The 17459-nt window shown below is 45.1% G+C and overlaps 1 protein-coding gene and 2 long non-coding RNA genes across 3 annotated transcripts; 2 read left to right on the forward strand and 1 right to left on the reverse strand.

Annotated features, from left to right (window-relative positions):
* Nucleotides 1–2005: 2005 nt before the first annotated feature.
* LOC139212478 (uncharacterized) lies at nucleotides 2006–2932 on the forward strand. Its single transcript, XR_011585313.1, has 3 exons — nucleotides 2006–2222; nucleotides 2479–2612; nucleotides 2732–2932. It is a non-coding gene; the product is annotated as an uncharacterized lncRNA (long non-coding RNA).
* Nucleotides 2933–10482: 7550 nt separating this feature from the next.
* Nucleotides 10483–12583, reverse strand: LOC139211918 (golgin subfamily A member 6-like protein 24). The gene is given in 3 exon segments (XM_070842342.1): nucleotides 10483–11052; nucleotides 11230–11475; nucleotides 12326–12583. Coding segments are annotated over 3 exon segments (1074 nt in total).
* A 1184-nt stretch (nucleotides 12584–13767) lies between these two features.
* LOC139212490 (uncharacterized) lies at nucleotides 13768–14539 on the forward strand. Its single transcript, XR_011585315.1, has 3 exons — nucleotides 13768–13865; nucleotides 14122–14255; nucleotides 14375–14539. It is a non-coding gene; the product is annotated as an uncharacterized lncRNA (long non-coding RNA).
* The last annotated feature ends 2920 nt before the right edge of the window (nucleotides 14540–17459 follow it).

The following is a 17459-nucleotide window of genomic DNA, read 5'->3' on the forward strand; positions in this document are numbered from 1 at the left end:
CTCTCCTCCTAATGCTTCCTCTTCCACTCCTCCTTTCACACTGTGGAGGGGTGTCTGGTTTTGAGCTCAGCTGCAAGGAGAGAGGTGCAGGGCTGGCCCAGGAGATGGTGTGGGAGAGAGGTAAGTAGCACCAACGCACCTGGGAACAGGTGCAGTAAATTACCTCTCTCCCCATTTAAGCAGTAGCACGCCGGGACCTGAGAGAGGGGAGTGAGACACGGCCGAGAGTGGCGAACCGAGCGGAGTGTTGGATCAACAGCCCAGGAAGGATACTGCCCTGAGGAGATAGGCTGTGTCGCCTTAAATAAGAAGGATTTGTGCTGGAACGACGGTCTAGTGTTCATGGCGTGCTGGGGAATCCACAAGAGACCAGGTCTCATGGCTACATTGGCAGTGGGGCCCAATGTAGCATGAGACCTGGTCTCTTGTGGATTCCCCAGCACTAGACCGTCGTTCCAGCACAAATCCTTTAAGGCGACACAGCCTATCTCCTCAGGGAGGTATCCTGCCTTCCACTCCTCCTTGCAGCTGAGCTCAAAACCAGACACCCCTCCACACACACCTCCTGATGCTTCCTCTTCCACTCCTCCTTTCGCACTTTCTCCCTCATTGTCTTCCACTCCTCCATCCAGTCCTTCTTCCGCTCCTCCTTCCACTCCTCCCTCCACTCTTCCTTCCGCTTCTCCTTTTCTAGGACTTGGTTCTTCCAGGAGGAGGAGCAGAGAAGAGTGTGAGGAGGAGCAGGCTGCTGCGAAGAGGCCGAGGCCATCTTCCAGTCCTCCTTCCACTCCTCCTTCTGCTCCTCCTTCCGCTCCTCCTTCCACTCCTCCATCCAGTCCTTCTTCCGCTCCTCCTTCCGCTCCTCCTTCCACCTCTCCTTCAACTCCTACTTCCGCTGCTCCTTCCACTCCTCCTTCTGCTCCACCTTCCGCTCCTCCTTCCACTCCTCCCTCCACTCTTCCTTCCGCTTCTCCTTTTCTAGGACTTGGTTCTTCCAGGAGGAGGAGCAGAGAAGAGTGTGAGGAGGAGCAGGCTGCTGCGAAGAGGCCGCGGTTTGACTGAGCCTGCTTCCTCTTCCACTCCTCCTTCCTCTCCTCCTGATGCTTCCTCTTCCACTCCTCCTTCCTCCCCCTCCTTTCACACCTCCTGATGCTTCCTCTTCCACTCCTTCTTCCTCCCCCTCCTTTCACACCTCCTGATGCTTCCTCTTCCACTCCTCCTTCCATTCCTTCCTCCCCTCCTTTCACACCTGCTGATTCTTCCTCTTCCACTCCTCCTTCCATTCCTACTTTTCTTCCTTCCTTTCATCCACCTCTTGGATAAAAAAGGTAAGAGCAAGTATCTGTTTAGCCATTCAATATGAACTTGTCAAAAATCACCTGTTTTACTAATTTCCTGTCTTTTCTTTCGTGTCACTCCACCACCTGAGCTGCTGCTGTTCCACTTAAAGCCATCCGCCTCATGGATGAAGAAGGTAAGAGCAAGTATCTGTTTAGCCATTCAATATGAACATGTCAAAAATCACCTGTTTTACTAATCATTTCCTGTCTTACTTTTCTCTTATGTCACTCCACCACCTGAGCTGCTGCTGTTCCACTTAGCCATCCACCTCATATGGATGAAGAAGGTAAGAGCAAGTATCTGTTTAGCCATTCAATATGAACGTGTCAAAAATCACCTGTTTTACTAATTTCCTGTCTTTTCTTTCATGTTACTCCACCACCCGAGCTGCTGCTGTTCCACTTAGCCATCCGCCTCATGGATGAAGAAGGTAAGAGCAAGTATCTGTTTAGCCATTCAATATGAACGTGTCAAAAATCACCTGTTTTACTAATTTCCTGTCTTTTCTTTCATGTTACTCCACCACCCGAGCTGCTGCTGTTCCACTTAAAGCCATCCGCCTCATGGATGAAGAAGGTAAGAGCAAGTATCTGTTTAGCCATTCAATATGAACGTGTCAAAGATCACCTGTTTTACTAATTTCCTGTCTTTTCTTTCATGTTACTCCACCACCTGAGCTGCTGCTGTTCCACTTAGCCATCCGCCTCATGGATGAAGAAGGTAAGAGCAAGTATCTGTTTAGCCATTCAATATGAACGTGTCAAAAATCACCTGTTTTACTAATCATTTCCTGTCTTACTTTTCTCTCGTGTTACTCCACCACCTGAGCTGCTGCTGCTCACCGTGGATGAAAACAGGAGTATCATCTCCTGACAAAGGAAGTGAGTGACCAAGGACAGTTTTCATTACAAACCAGAGAAAATAATATACAGTGTGTCATCGTCTTATCCTGTTTACTCATATACATATACATGCTTGTTCAATAATGTGAATCCTTTGTCTCAACCATTCACTTTGTCTTTCTTTGCTCTTCTGAAAGATGCATGGCACTTCTGTTTAGATATATAGAATAACCTAAATAACTTAAATTCAATCATTCAGAGATCATACGCCTTCCCTTTATTTTCTCTTTCACAGCGTCAACATTCCTAAAATCCATCCTGAGTTTCCTTGACGACACAGCAGAAACGACCAATCCTGACGTGACGAGTGAAGATGAGCGGGCACAAGATGGAGAGCAATGGATCCCTGTCTTCCTGTCCACTAAATAAGTAAGCTGCACATTAAAGGAATAGTTAAACTACCTCTACCTGTGACAACACTGGTTCATGTAGATTTATTTATGAATTAGCTATGACTCAATTAGTCTTTCATGGTCCATTATTATTAGTGACGTTTGGAGGACACTGACAGCCAAGAGACCAAGAAAAGGATCCATATTTATGACTTGGTTTTTGAGGGCACAGGACAGGACTGACACTTCCTGGGACCAACTGCATGCGAGGAAGCACCACAGAAGTCGACTGGACACAACGAACCACCTTCAGCACCAGCTTTCTACACTTGACGGCTTTGATGTCGACTTCGATCAAATAAATGAGTCAGACATGTCATATGATCCGATGTTGTGTGAGATTTCAAGCCATTAAGCGTCACTTTATAGATAATGCTTCCTCCACCACACACACACATAATACAACTAAGTCTATAGCAACATCTGTGGCTCTGGAACAGTCGGTACACACCATGAAAAATGGAAAAAGATCAAACATGACCTGACATAAAAGTTGAGGTTTGCCCTGAAGGTGGCGCTGGAGGACAGATCTCTACATGAGTCATCTGCAGGAAGTCTTCAGAGGTCGTTGCAGTCCGCAGTCAGACTTTCCACGTGTGTGAGACCCAAATCCAAAATGGCCACCCTCAGCCACGATTTCTCAGCTATGAAAGGTCATTTTTTTCTAAGTGGTCATAGAGCCTTCTCATTAGTCAGATGAAAGCTCTGCTCATGCTGGCTTAGAGTTACGGACAGTAAAACTACTAGTAAATGCACAGAGGTCATGTCAGAGGTCAAGAAGGTCAGTGTTTGTGGTGGATGAGAACTTTTTTTTCTCTGTAGTCATGGAATCAATGGTGCTGTCATTGGTTGAGACGTGCGATGACGCCCATCCTGAGCCAACACTGATCGACGTCCCACCCCTCCTGTGACCCACGGTTTGTCTGTAGGTGTATTCAGAGCCAGTGAGCAACGGACTTTGAAAATAATGAGAAAAACAACTGCGTTGATGCGCGCTAAAATAATTGTCGCCGTTAATTCATTAACACGTTAACTTCCCCAGCCCTAATAAATGTATGTTGAATATACATGAGTCACAAAATCCATCACTTCTAATCAGGGAAAATGATTTTTTTCTGCACTAAATCAGTGCATAGTCATTGTTGGTCTCTTCCTATTGAGGTATCCAGTGAACATACTGGACTGGATTTTTCTTTCTGGTCAGACCAAGGTCTTACCAAAGCAGTTCATCCTTTTCATTTGTGAGTATCAACACTTTGAGTTAGAAACAGAAGCACACAAGCAGCCTGTGTTTGCAATGTCTCTATTTTTCCCATCTCCTTAATCTCTCTGACCCTGCGACGCTCTGCCTACATCTTATATCTAATTCCACTACAGTCGTGGGTGCAGCAGAAAAGGTTAAATCCGCCTCACTAATGGTCAATGCCGCCTCGCTAGCCAAGGGTAGCTTCTCTCCAGAGGCCTTTGTGCTCATGCCCCGTTTGTGTCGTCAGCTTCCTGCATGTCCCCACTCTTCGCTTTGTTCTCGGCCTACCTGCTGATGTCAGGTTAACTGCACGTTGCTTCAGAAAGTATTGTGTATTACTGATCTTGAGCACATTACAAAAACACCAGTTTCATTAGTACACCGTGTCTCTGCCAAGATTAGCTTTGCCTGCTGGAATGAAAATAGGAAATTAGCTGATAATCAGTGTTGTTTGTGCTTCCAATAATCAAAAGACTAGATAGGGAAGCTTTTTTCCTTCCAGCATCTAAAATTGATTAAGGCCAATACCAGGTTTTGAAAACAAACTAGAATAACTGATAAATTCTTGTAAAAATCACACCGTAACCAAACATTGCCTGGAAGACACTTTCCTCACACCTCCTTCCCCATATTGAAATCAGTCATAATCAATAATCCTGCCTCAAAGTTAACATGCCGTCTGCAAGAAAGGAGCCGACATTCAGAGCCGACTGTCCTTCCTCAGGAGGCTCAGACCTTTCCACGTCTGCAGAACCATGCTGCAGATGTTCTACCATTCGGTGGTAGCCAGCGCCATCTTCTACGCTGTAGTGTGCTGGGGCAGCAGGCTGAAGACAGTCGACGCCAACAGACTCGACAAGCTCATCAGGAGAGCTGGTTCTGTCCTGGGAGTCGAGTTGGAGTCTGCGGCGGAGGTGTCAGAGAGGAGGATGCTGGGGAAGCTGCTCAGCATCATGGACCACACCTCTCACCCCCTGCATGCCACCCTGACCAGGATCCACAGGAGCCTGAGAGATGAGAAAAGCACAGAAAGGCTCCGGGGAAGATAGCAAGTTAGTAACAGACACATGAGACATAATGATGGAGAGGAAGAGGAGGAGAGAGGAGTCCAGTGCATCATGGGAGTCCCCCGGCAGTCTAGGCCTATAGTCCTGTCCATATAGTTTGTGTAATTTGCTGAGGTTTGATCTGTTTTCCTTCACATCTCTACAAATGAACTGGATCAGTGTTTTGTTCAAAGCGATACTGAAGTCCAGTAAAAGATTTTCCTGTACATGTTCTCAAGCTTAGTATCGGTCTATCTCCCGCCACATAGGTTCACTGGTATCTCAGCTGATTCCTGATAAAACACAGATCTGTCTGTCAGCTCTTCATGTGTAGTCTGTTCACAAAGCAACTCTCAAAAACATAGTCCTGATTAATATATGAACAACTAAGAGTCTGAAAATATTACCACACACATTCTCAGAGCCATTTTTTACAACTCACTGGAAATACATGTTGACATAGACATGTTTGTACTCACCATGAGTTAGTCTGTGATTAGTATCTCTCTTTCATTCATTCAGGATGAGTCTGAGCCAGAGCTCGGAGATATTGGTGCGGCCCTCCTCACAGTCACCGGTGACGCTGACACAAGTCCACTTCACCACCAACCTGTGAAAATCTCTGTCGTCGTTGAAAGTGACATTGTGGGTCAGCCTCCCCAGACACGCTGATGCATTCCTGGTAATGTGCGGATCGGTCTATGCTCTACACCTTAGAAAGGACCGACCAACACTTTTGAATTCACACAGAAGATTTCACTGGGTTTGGAAGATGGTAAATTGTCGCCCCAAGTTGCAGACTCTTAAGAATGACGTGATGATACATGTGTGGAAAAAGGGATGTGAGGTTGGGCATTATTGAAGGTATTTCCCCTCTAGTTCAAAGCACTTTGGGCTGCACAACTGCACAATGGGCCTTCATACTTATTAATGTACTAGTAATGTAACACTGTTGACTATTGTTAGTGATAAGTGGGGCTGAGCAAAATCCAAATGTTCTACTTTGATTTTGTATTATAACTGACCACTGCAACAGTTTTAAGGTGATACATTTGTCTAACACTACCATTATTACCATTTCCAATCCAGGACCTGTTCTCCTATTGATTATATATCTACCTATACAGTATCTCTCTGTCTGTGTGTCTGTCTGTGTGTCTGTCTGTCTGTCTGTCTGTGTGTGTTTCTGTCTGTCTGTGTGTGTCTCTGTCTGTCTGTCTGTGTGTTTCTGTCTGTCTGTCTGTCTATGTGTGTGTGTCTGTGTGTTTCTGTCTGTCTGTGTGTGTCTCTGTGTGTCTGTCTCTGTGTGTTTCTGTCTCTGTGTGTCTGTCTGTCTGTCTGTGTGTGTGTGTGTGTGTCTCTCTCTGTCTCTGTATCTCTCCATCTGTGTGTGTGTGTATAAAATATTGTGATTTCCCCCCCCAGTCCTTGCGACATGCCGTTTTCTGGTCACATCTCCTAAGATTTAAAACTTGTTGCACTTTAATTCCTCCAGATGAGCCAAAGTGCGCTGTGCATTTGATACTTGTCAATGTGATGTTTATTCCTTGTTTACTCCTTATTCTGATTTAACCACTTTATGTACTTTATTGATTTTTCTGTCTTTTTCTAGAATGTTTTCAATGTGAGAGGGTAAGAAACTACTGTTGAAGAGAAGACATTTAAGTTAGTGCTACTCAATTCAATTGTTTTGAAGTTTTGACGGACATGTTTTTCAGTTAATTAAGTCAATGTGTTTGACTTGTGAGTTATTAAAAAAAGAATGGCAGTGGAGACGACTAAATAATGAGTTCAGTCAACATTTTAACACTGTTTGAGCGCTTGAAGTTGTGTCTACTTAACCCAATGGGAGAGAAGAATTCAAACTTGTAAGTTACAGTAACTACAAATAACCCTAACATGATAATAAATAATGAGTTGAGTCTAAAAGCTGTATTTTACTAATTATTTTTTTAAGTTGTGTCAACTTCATCTTAGCATGGGATCCACATATTTGATCTTAAGCTTGGCAACGTTTGACTTGGAGGCAATGAACGATCACACAAATCAGTGATCAGTAACAAGTCCAATAATCAGGCCCCATATCATCATTCATTCTAAATCATCTGTGCGTCAGTAGGAGCCATGGAAACAGAACGGCCACGTGACCCCAGGGGGTATAAGAACCGAACGCCCTTTAAATCGTCCCTTTTGCACCTGGACCCGACGCGAGTTGACCTGTTGCAAATCTTGTCTTGCAGTGAACCTGTACTTGGCTAGCTGATCGACTGAAAAACTTGAGCTTGAACTTCTTGGACAACCACACCAGAGGAAAGCGAGTAGAACACTTGTTGTTGGAAAACTTTCCGATGGCGTTCCCCGGACCCCCCCCTGAGGAGCACCTGCTGCGCTGCTACCTTGCAGGTAAGACATCTTCTATTATCACGGTTTAGTTAGTCATTCATCGTTTTTGAGGTCTTTGAGGTCGTTGTTCTATACAAATTAATTAATTTGGTAAATTGTTAGATTTAAAGATGGATGCTCGGGAGAACTTTGAAAACTGTTTTGATGGAAACTGACGCACAAAGTCTGCGCGTAAAATGAATATGAGATGGTGCAATGGGCGGGTTGTCCCGGGACAATTTGTGAGCAGTGTAGTGCTTTGGAAACATTTTATTTTGGTTTGAGGGCGTCCGTTTTTGAAAATGTATCTTTTAAGTTCATTTGTGGTTTTACTGGGCCATATTTCGAATAATGCCAACAAGTCCGTTATTGTTTATGCGCCATGGAGACGATGGAACGTTTAGGAGAGTGCGTTTTTTTTCATAATGAGTATTTAATTTGCACCTTAAGATTTAGCATACAAAACGTGGGATCATATTACAAAACGTGATGCCTTGGAGTGCAGTCATTTACCAAAGGCTGCACTCTTAAAAAAAAAATATATAACAGCTCAACTCAATAAAGGTGTAGTAACAATTTGCGTGGATCTTTTTAAGTTACCTCAACGAACCCATTATTGAGTAAATCCCATGGCACTTATAAAACTAGACCAACTCAATTAGTATAGTACAACCAACATGATTTGCTTAGTTCTCTACATGTTTATTTGAGTTGAACCAGTTTAATTTTTAACTAAATGTTTTAGTTTTATTAAGCTGTCAAATTTGTTCATATAAGTTATTCTAAACCCTTTATTTTATTTATTTCTACTCATTTTTAATGAGGTAAGTAAAGTCAGAATAAAGGAAACATTACAACAGTACAACAAATAACACCATACAATAGGCATTGTTGTAGAAAAACAAATCAAATAGATATGTTTGAAGGTCTGATCTCACTAGCAGTTCAACACTTCAAGAGTGTTTTAGTTCATCTGGGTATCTGAGGTTGAGTGCGTAGATTAGCTCCATTAGCTGGCACAGGCCCTCGGTACATCTAGGTCTTCCAGGACTTTGTTCCTTCTAGCACGATGCTTGGCCATGACTGGGTCAGATGTGAGGGCACCTCTGGCTATGATGATCGTCATCACTTCACCACCATCCTGGTACAAATTAATCAGAATTAAAGTAAGTGGTTTAGGTTGTTGCATTTAAAAAGAGTGTAGCAGAGGGTCTAAAATGAGGTCTCAGTTTTACTTACCAACTGCTCTTTGAAAAGATGAAAGAGTGACAACTCTACATTAAGACAAGGCAATACATGTGTTCCTTAACCTTTGATATTACTACTAATGCTAAACAGGTCTAGTGCCAGTTAACATCACTTGCTGCTAATGTAGTGGTACAGCTAGCTGTGCACACTGGGTGACGGAGGTAAGTACGGAGTGTGTGCGGAAAAATATATTAGCTATTGTGAATAAAGCAAAGCAAAAATGACTTAATGATAAATGGGCTAAGCACATCGGCAAACACCCCCGTTTGTCCCTCTCAGTTCTTGAAAGCGCCGTCTGGCAGCATGGCAAGTCCGCTCAGTGACGAGAGGCCCTGAGGCTCCGCCCACACCCCTGAATTATCCAAATAAAAAAATGCTACTTGAACACAGAATGAAATATGAACAGATATTATCATGACAGAAAGTGTGTTTCTGTATTTACTATATGCTAACATAGATAAATATAGTTTTGCATTGTATTTATTCAATGTCTCTGAGTTGAATTTGAATTATTTCCTGTATTCGGGACGCCCGGCAATGATCTCTAGCATGTGACCGGAAACCGTGCTGTGATTGGCTCTTTTAAATCGGAGCTCGGCGCAAGTGGAAGTTAAACTCACTTAATTCTTGTCTATTGTTAAGTGAACTCAGGATTGTTTGTTCAAAATCAGTGTATTATTAAGCAGAGACAGATTTCTTTGTTCCAAGTTTGACCGACTTGTTAAAACAACTCTTGAACTGAATTAAATGAGTGTATGTGACAAACTCAATTTTTTTTGTTGAAAAACCTCTTGACTTCAAGTTGTACCTACTAAGCCCATGAATTCTTTTTTAGAGTGTGTTCACATGTTAATGCATCAATGATGATAATCCAATAATATAATATGGGATATTATCACTCACAGGAGCCATCCTGCTGCATTGTATCTATGCTTCCTTCCTTCCTGAAGGACAATTATTTACTTAATAATGTAATACTTCTGTTCTTACTTAAGTAAGACTTTGAATGCAGGAAGTGGAGCAGGTAATGCACTATTTTTTAATTGTGGTATTGCTAAATTTATTGAAGAGACAGATCTGATTCTGATTGAGTCTGTGTGTCAACCCTGTGTGCTAACAGTCTATATTTTCTCTTACACGTGTGCATGTTGTTTATTGGCTGAAGGTTTTATGTCAGATTCTTCATTTAATCAATGGGATGACAGAGTTTTTCCTCCAGTGGGTGTTTTTTTTCCTGTAAATAGCTTATTGGTTTGGGTATTATTTTGTAATTGTCGGCCTTTTAACCTAAAAGTGCAGAATGTGACTAATTTTTTTTTATGCTTCTTTTTCTCCCTCAGACGGCACCGTTCTTCTCTTTGTTCCTCTTTACTCTCCTCCTGCTTTTCCTTATGCTCCCCCCTATGCTCCTGCTTTCGATGTCCCTTACGCTCCTTTTGCTCCTCCCCCCTCTGATCCTGCTTTCGATGTCCCTTACGCTCCTTTTGCTCCTCCCCCCTGTGATCCTGCTTTCGATGTTGCTTACGCTCCTTCTTTTGCTCCTCCCCCCTGTGATCCTGCTTTCGATGTCGCTTACGCTCCTTCTTTTGCTCCGCCCCCCTGTGATCCTGCTTTCGATGTCGCTTACGCTCCTTCTTTTGCTCCTCCCCCCTGTGATCCTGCTTTCGATGTCGCTTACGCTCCTTCTTTTGCTCCTTCTTTGGCTCCTCTTAACTCTCCTCCTCCTGCTCCTTACTTTGTTTCTTCTTACAATCCTTATTCCCCTGCTTCTTACGGTTCTCCGTACTCTCGCCCCTCCACACCTTCTGATGCTTCGTCTTCCATTCCTCCTTCCACTCCTCCTTACACCCCTTCTTATGCTTCATCTTACAGTTCTCCTGACTCTTATACTTCCACATCTTCTGGTGGTTCATCTTTCGCTCCTCCTACTGTGTCTCCTCCTGACTCTCCTCCTTACTTTGCTTCTTGTTTCGCTTGTCATTCCCCTGCTTCTTACAGTTCTCCTGACTCTTATCCTTCCGCATCTTCTGATGCTTCATCTTCCACTCCTCCTTCCACTCCTCCTCCTGCCCCTCCTTCCACCCCTCCTCCTCACTCTCCTCCTTACTTTGCTTCTTATTTCGCTCGTCATCACCCTGCTTTTTACCATTCTCGTTACTTTCCTCCTTCCACTCCTCCTCCTGCCCCTCCTTCCACCCCTCCTTCCACTCCTCCTCCTGCCCTTCCTTCCACTCCTCCTCCTGCCCCTCCTTCCACCCCTCCTCCTCACTCTCCTCCTTACTTTGCTTCTTATTTCGCTCGTCATCACCCTGCTTCTTACCGTTCTCGTTACTTTCCTCCTTCCACACCTTCTGATGCTTCATCTTCCAGTCCTCCTTTCGCACTTTCTCCCGCATTGTCTTCCACTCCTCCTTCCAGTCCTCCTTCCAGTCCTCCTTCCACACTTTCTCCCGCATCATCTTCCAGTCCTCCTTCCACTCCTCCTTCCACTCCTCCTACCGCTCCTCCTTCTGCTCCTCCTTTTCTAGGCCTTGGTTCTTCCAGGAGGAGGAGCAGAGAAGAGTGTGAGGAGGAGCAGGCTGCTGCGAAGAGGCCGAGGCCATCTTCCAGTCCTCCTTCCACTCCTCCTTCTGCTCCTTCTTTCACTTTCTCTTCCACTCCTCCTTTTGCACTCTCTCCCTCATTGTCTTCCACTCCTCCATCCAGTCCTTCTTCCACTCCTCCTTCCAGTCCTCCTTCCACTCCTCCTTCTGCTCCTACTTCCGCTGCTCCTTCCACTCCTCCTGCTCCACCTTCCGCTCCTCCTTCCACTCCTCCTTCCAGTCCTCCTTCCACACTTTCTCCCGCATCGTCTTCCAGTCCTCCTTCCACTCCTCCTTCCGCTCCTCCTTCTGCTCCTGCTTTTCTAGGCCTTGGTTCTTCCAGGAGGAGGAGCAGAGAAGAGTGTGAGGAGGAGCAGGCTGCTGCGAAGAGGCCGCGGTTTGACTGAGCCTGCTTCCTCTCCTCCTAATGCTTCCTCTTCCACTCCTCCTTCCTCTCCTCCTAATGCTTCCTCTTCCACTCCTCCTTTCACACTGTGGAGGAGTGTCTGGTTTTGAGCTCAGCTGCAAGGAGAGAGGTGCAGGGCTGGCCCAGGAGATGGCGTGGGAGAGAGGTAAGTAGCACCAACACACCTGGGAACAGGTGCAGTAAATTACCTCTCTCCCTATTTAAGCAGCAGCACGCCAGGACCTGAGAGAGGGGAGTGAGACACGGCCGAGAGTGGCGAACCGAGCGGAACGTTGGATCAACAGCCCAGGCAGGATACTGCCCTGAGGAGATAGGCTGTGTCACCTTAAATAAGAAGGATTTGTGCTGGAACGACGGTCTAGTGTTCATGGCGTGCTGGGGAATCCACAAGAGACCAGGTCTCATGGCTACATTGGCAGTGGGGCCCAATGTAGCATGAGACCTGGTCTCTTGTGGATTCCCCAGCACTAGACCGTCGTTCCAGCACAAATCCTTTAAGGCGACACAGCCTATCTCCTCAGGGAGGTATCCTGCCTGGGCTGTTGATCCAACGCTCCGCTCGGTTCGCCACTCTCGGCCGTGTCTCACTCCCCTCTCTCAGGTCCTGGTGTGCTACTGCTTAAATAGGGAGAGAGGTAATTTACTGCACCTGTTCCCAGGTGTGTTGGTGCTACTTACCTCTCTCCCACGCCATCTCCTGGGCCAGCCCTGTACCTCTCTCCTTGCAGCTGAGCTCAAAACCAGACACCCCACACACACCTCCTGATGCTTCCTCTTCCACTCCTCCTTTCGCACTTTCTCCCTCATTGTCATCCAGTCCTTCTTCCACTCCTCCTTCCACTCCTCCCTCCACTCTTCCTTCCGCTTCTCCTTTTCTAGGCCTTGGTTCTTCCAGGAGGAGGAGCAGAGAAGAGTGTGAGGAGGAGCAGGCTGCTGCGAAGAGGCCGAGGCCATCTTCCAGTCCTCCTTCCACTCCTCCTTCTGCTCCTCCTTCCGCTCCTCCTTCCACTCCTCCATCCAGTCCTTCTTCCGCTCCTCCTTCCGCTCCTCCTTCCACCTCTCCTTCAACTCCTACTTCCGCTGCTCCTTCCACTCCTCCTTCTGCTCCACCTTCCGCTCCTCCTTCCACTCCTCCCTCCACTCTTCCTTCCGCTTCTCCTTTTCTAGGACTTGGTTCTTCCAGGAGGAGGAGCAGAGAAGAGTGTGAGGAGGAGCAGGCTGCTGCGAAGAGGCCGCGGTTTGACTGAGCCTGCTTCCTCTTCCACTCCTCCTTCCTCTCCTCCTAATGCTTCCTCTTCCACTCCTCCTTCCTCTCCTCCTGATGCTTCCTCTTCCACTCCTCCTTCCTCCCCCTCCTTTCACACCTCCTGATGCTTCCTCTTCCACTCCTTCTTCCTCCCCCTCCTTTCACACCTCCTGATGCTTCCTCTTCCACTCCTCCTTCCATTCCTTCCTCCCCTCCTTTCACACCTGCTGATTCTTCCTCTTCCACTCCTCCTTCCATTCCTACTTTTCTTCCTTCCTTTCATCCACCTCTTGGATAAAAAAGGTAAGAGCAAGTATCTGTTTAGCCATTCAATATGAACTTGTCAAAAATCACCTGTTTTACTAATTTCCTGTCTTTTCTTTCGTGTTACTCCACCACCTGAGCTGCTGCTGTTCCACTTAAAGCCATCCGCCTCATGGATGAAGAAGGTAAGAGCAAGTATCTGTTTAGCCATTCAATATGAATATGTCAAAAATCACCTGTTTTACTAATCATTTCCTGTCTTACTTTTCTCTTATGTCACTCCACCACCTGAGCTGCTGCTGTTCCACTTAGCCATCCACCTCATATGGATGAAGAAGGTAAGAGCAAGTATCTGTTTAGCCATTCAATATGAACGTGTCAAAGATCACCTGTTTTACTAATTTCCTGTCTTTTCTTTCATGTTACTCCACCACCCGAGCTGCTGCTGTTCCACTTAAAGCCATCCGCCTCATGGATGAAGAAGGTAAGAGCAAGTATCTGTTTAGCCATTCAATATGAACGTGTCAAAAATCACCTGTTTTACTAATTTCCTGTCTTTTCTTTCATGTTACTCCACCACCTGAGCTGCTGCTGTTCCACTTAGCCATCCGCCTCATGGATGAAGAAGGTAAGAGCAAGAATCTGTTTAGCCATTCAATATGAACGTGTCAGAAATCACCTGTTTTACTAATCATTTCCTGTCTTACTTTTCTCTCGTGTTACTCCACCACCTGAGCTGCTGCTGCTCACCGTGGATGAAAACAGGAGTATCATCTCCTGACAAAGGAAGTGAGTGACCAAGGACAGTTTTCATTACAAACCAGAGAAAATAATATACAGTGTGTCATCGTCTTATCCTGTTTACTCATATACATATACATGCTTGTTCAATAATGTGAATCCTTTGTCTCAACCATTCACTTTGTCTTTCTTTGCTCTTCTGAAAGATGCATGGCACTTCTGTTTAGATATATAGAATAACCTAAATAACTTAAATTCAATCATTCAGAGATCATACGCCTTCCCTTTATTTTCTCTTTCACAGCGTCAACATTCCTAAAATCCATCCTGAGTTTCCTTGACGACACAGCAGAAACGACCAATCCTGACGTGACGAGTGAAGATGAGCGGGCACAAGATGGAGAGCAATGGATCCCTGTCTTCCTGTCCACTAAATAAGTAAGCTGCACATTAAAGGAATAGTTAAACTACCTCTACCTGTGACAACACTGGTTCATGTAGATTTATTTATGAATTAGCTATGACTCAATTAGTCTTTCATGGTCCATTATTATTAGTGACGTTTGGAGGACACTGACAGCCAAGAGACCAAGAAAAGGATCCATATTTATGACTTGGTTTTTGAGGGCACAGGACAGGACTGACACTTCCTGGGACCAACTGCATGCGAGGAAGCACCACAGAAGTCGACTGGACACAACGAACCACCTTCAGCACCAGCTTTCTACACTTGACGGCTTTGATGTCGGCTTCGATCAAATAAATGAGTCAGACATGTCATATGATCCGATGTTCTGTGAGATTTCAGCCATTAAGCGTCACTTTATAGATAATGCTTCCTCCACCACACACACACATAATACAACTAAGTCTATAGCAACATCTGTGGCTCTGGAACAGTCGGTACACACCATGAAAAATGGAAAAAGATCAAACATGACCTGACATAAAAGTTGAGGTTTGCCCTGAAGGTGGCGCTGGAGGACAGATCTCTACATGAGTCATCTGCAGGAAGTCTTCAGAGGTCGTTGCAGTCCGCAGCCATAGACTTTCCACGTGTGTGAGACCCAAATCCAAAATGGCCACCCTCAGCCACGATTTCTCAGCTATGAAAGGTCATTTTTTTCTAAGTGGTCATAGAGCCTTCTCATTAGTCAGATGAAAGCTCTGCTCATGCTGGCTTAGAGTTACGGACAGTAAAACTACTAGTAAATGCACAGAGGTCATGTCAGAGGTCAAGAAGGTCAGTGTTTGTGGTGGATGAGAACTTTTTTTTCTCTGTAGTCATGGAATCAATGGTGCTGTCATTGGTTGAGACGTGCGATGACGCCCATCCTGAGCCAACACTGATCGACGTCCCACCCCTCCTGTGACCCACGGTTTGTCTGTAGGTGTATTCAGAGCCAGTGAGCAACGGACTTTGAAAATTATGAGAAAAACAACTGCGTTGATGCGCGCTAAAATAATTGTCGCCGTTAATTCATTAACACGTTAACTTCCCCAGCCCTAATAAATGTATGTTGAATATCCATGAGTCACAAAATCCATCACTTCTAATCAGGGAAAATGATTTTTTTCTGCACTAAATCAGTGCATAGTCATTGTTGGTCTCTTCCTATTGAGGTATCCAGTGAACATACTGGACTGGATTTTTCTTTCTGGTCAGACCAAGGTCTTACCAAAGCAGTTCATCCTTTTCATTTGTGAGTATCAACACTTTGAGTTAGAAACAGAAGCACACAAGCAGCCTGTGTTTGCAATGTCTCTATTTTTCCCATCTCCTTAATCTCTCTGACCCTGCGACGCTCTGCCTACATCTTATATCTAATTCCACTACAGTCGTGGGTGCAGCAGAAAAGGTTAAATCTGCCTCACTAATGGTCAATGCCGCCTCGCTAGCCAAGGGTAGCTTCTCTCCAGAGGCCTTTGTGCTCATGCCCCGTTTGTGTCGTCAGCTTCCTGCATGTCCCCACTCTTCGCTTTGTTCTCGGCCTACCTGCTGATGTCAGGTTAACTGCACGTTGCTTCAGAAAGTATTGTGTATTACTGATCTTGAGCACATTACAAAAACACCAGTTTCATTAGTACACCGTGTCTCTGCCAAGATTAGCTTTGCCTGCTGGAATGAAAATAGGAAATTAGCTGATAATCAGTGTTGTTTGTGCTTCCAATAATCAAAAGACTAGATAGGGAAGCTTTTTCCCTTCCAGCATCTAAAATTGATTAAGGCCAATACCAGGTTTTGAAAACAAACTAGAATAACTGATAAATTCTTAAAAATCACACCGTAACCAAACATTGCCTGGAAGACACTTTCCTCACACCTCCTTCCCCATATTGAAATCAGTCATAATCAATAATCCTGCCTCAAAGTTAATGTTGATCCTGGAGAGAAGGAGGAGGAAACATTAGCTTCTCAATGAGGGCATGAAAAGCACCTCGGTCAGATTTATGAGTGTAATTTACCGCGGACATGCCTGCATTATCAATTTAAATACGACGTACAGAACCAACAGGCATTTGCATAATGTCAGCTCACAGCTTTATGCTGACTGAGGCGATGAGAGGGTGCAGGAGCTTCAGGTCCACATGCATGAATGCTGATGTACTGATGCAGCAAAAATGTGCGTACACAGGCATGATGGGTAAGATATCTGAATCAGTACTGATCGTGCAGCAGAAGAAGGCTTCAATGGCCTTTTAGATAGTTATAGTTTTATCAGATATCTGCAATTTGAATTTGGTCTGTGGCACAAAGCAAACCATTGAAACTTGACAGCACTTGCACTACATTGTCCACAGATGTCACTGTCAGCTGGTTTCATCAGAACTGGGTTTGGGAACGCCTTGTTTGCCGCGTGGTTACAACATATGTCACGTGACCACATGGTCGCAACTGCCACTGGTTCTGTTCCAGCCAAACAGCCTCCTTTCTGAAGTCATCAAAATACCAAACAGGCGCAGGTGCAGGAAAAAGGCCCAGCAAGAGCTCTGCATCGTCACAAAGCCATAGGTCCTCAAAGACAGAGCGCTAATCACACTGGAACCTAAATGGCTGACAACAGCAGCTGCTCTGTTTCTAGTGAGTCAAGCCCGCTGAGTGGACACACTGCAGCAGGCCTGATTGGAAGAGTTTCAGGAATTCTACGCAGAGGTCAGACAATTAGCAGCAGGTCCAGTTGGGATTGCATTTACAGAAAGTCCCCATATAAAGAATGAATGTTAATACTTGGAATGAAGAGATTACATTTTGTTAGCACTGAACTGTCATTGTTACTTACAGTTTACAGCTCAACTTCTCCTGCTTCAACAACTGAAGTTTCCACCTTGTCCATTGATGATCTGCAGGACTTTTGCCATTTCCCTGGGCTCTGTCTGACGGGCTGCCTCAGTGAAGGAGGTGAGGGAACACAGAGGTCAGTGGCAACGCAAGCAGCACTGGCATGGGGCCTCGCTCCTTTATCACAAGCTGTCCACTGTGATTAAGTGGGAAGAAGCTACTGGTGCTCATTCAATAAAAGACTCATTTTTCTGCTTAAAGAAGTGAGGGTCACCTGCCACAGACTGCAGCTACAAGCTCCTAAATATCACAGCTGTCGTCAGACCATCGAGATGTGCTTTATCTGTTACAGGTAATATATT

The sequence above is a fragment of the Pempheris klunzingeri genome, chromosome 13, assembly GCF_042242105.1.
Source record: "Pempheris klunzingeri isolate RE-2024b chromosome 13, fPemKlu1.hap1, whole genome shotgun sequence".
Lineage (NCBI taxonomy): Eukaryota > Metazoa > Chordata > Actinopteri > Acropomatiformes > Pempheridae > Pempheris > Pempheris klunzingeri.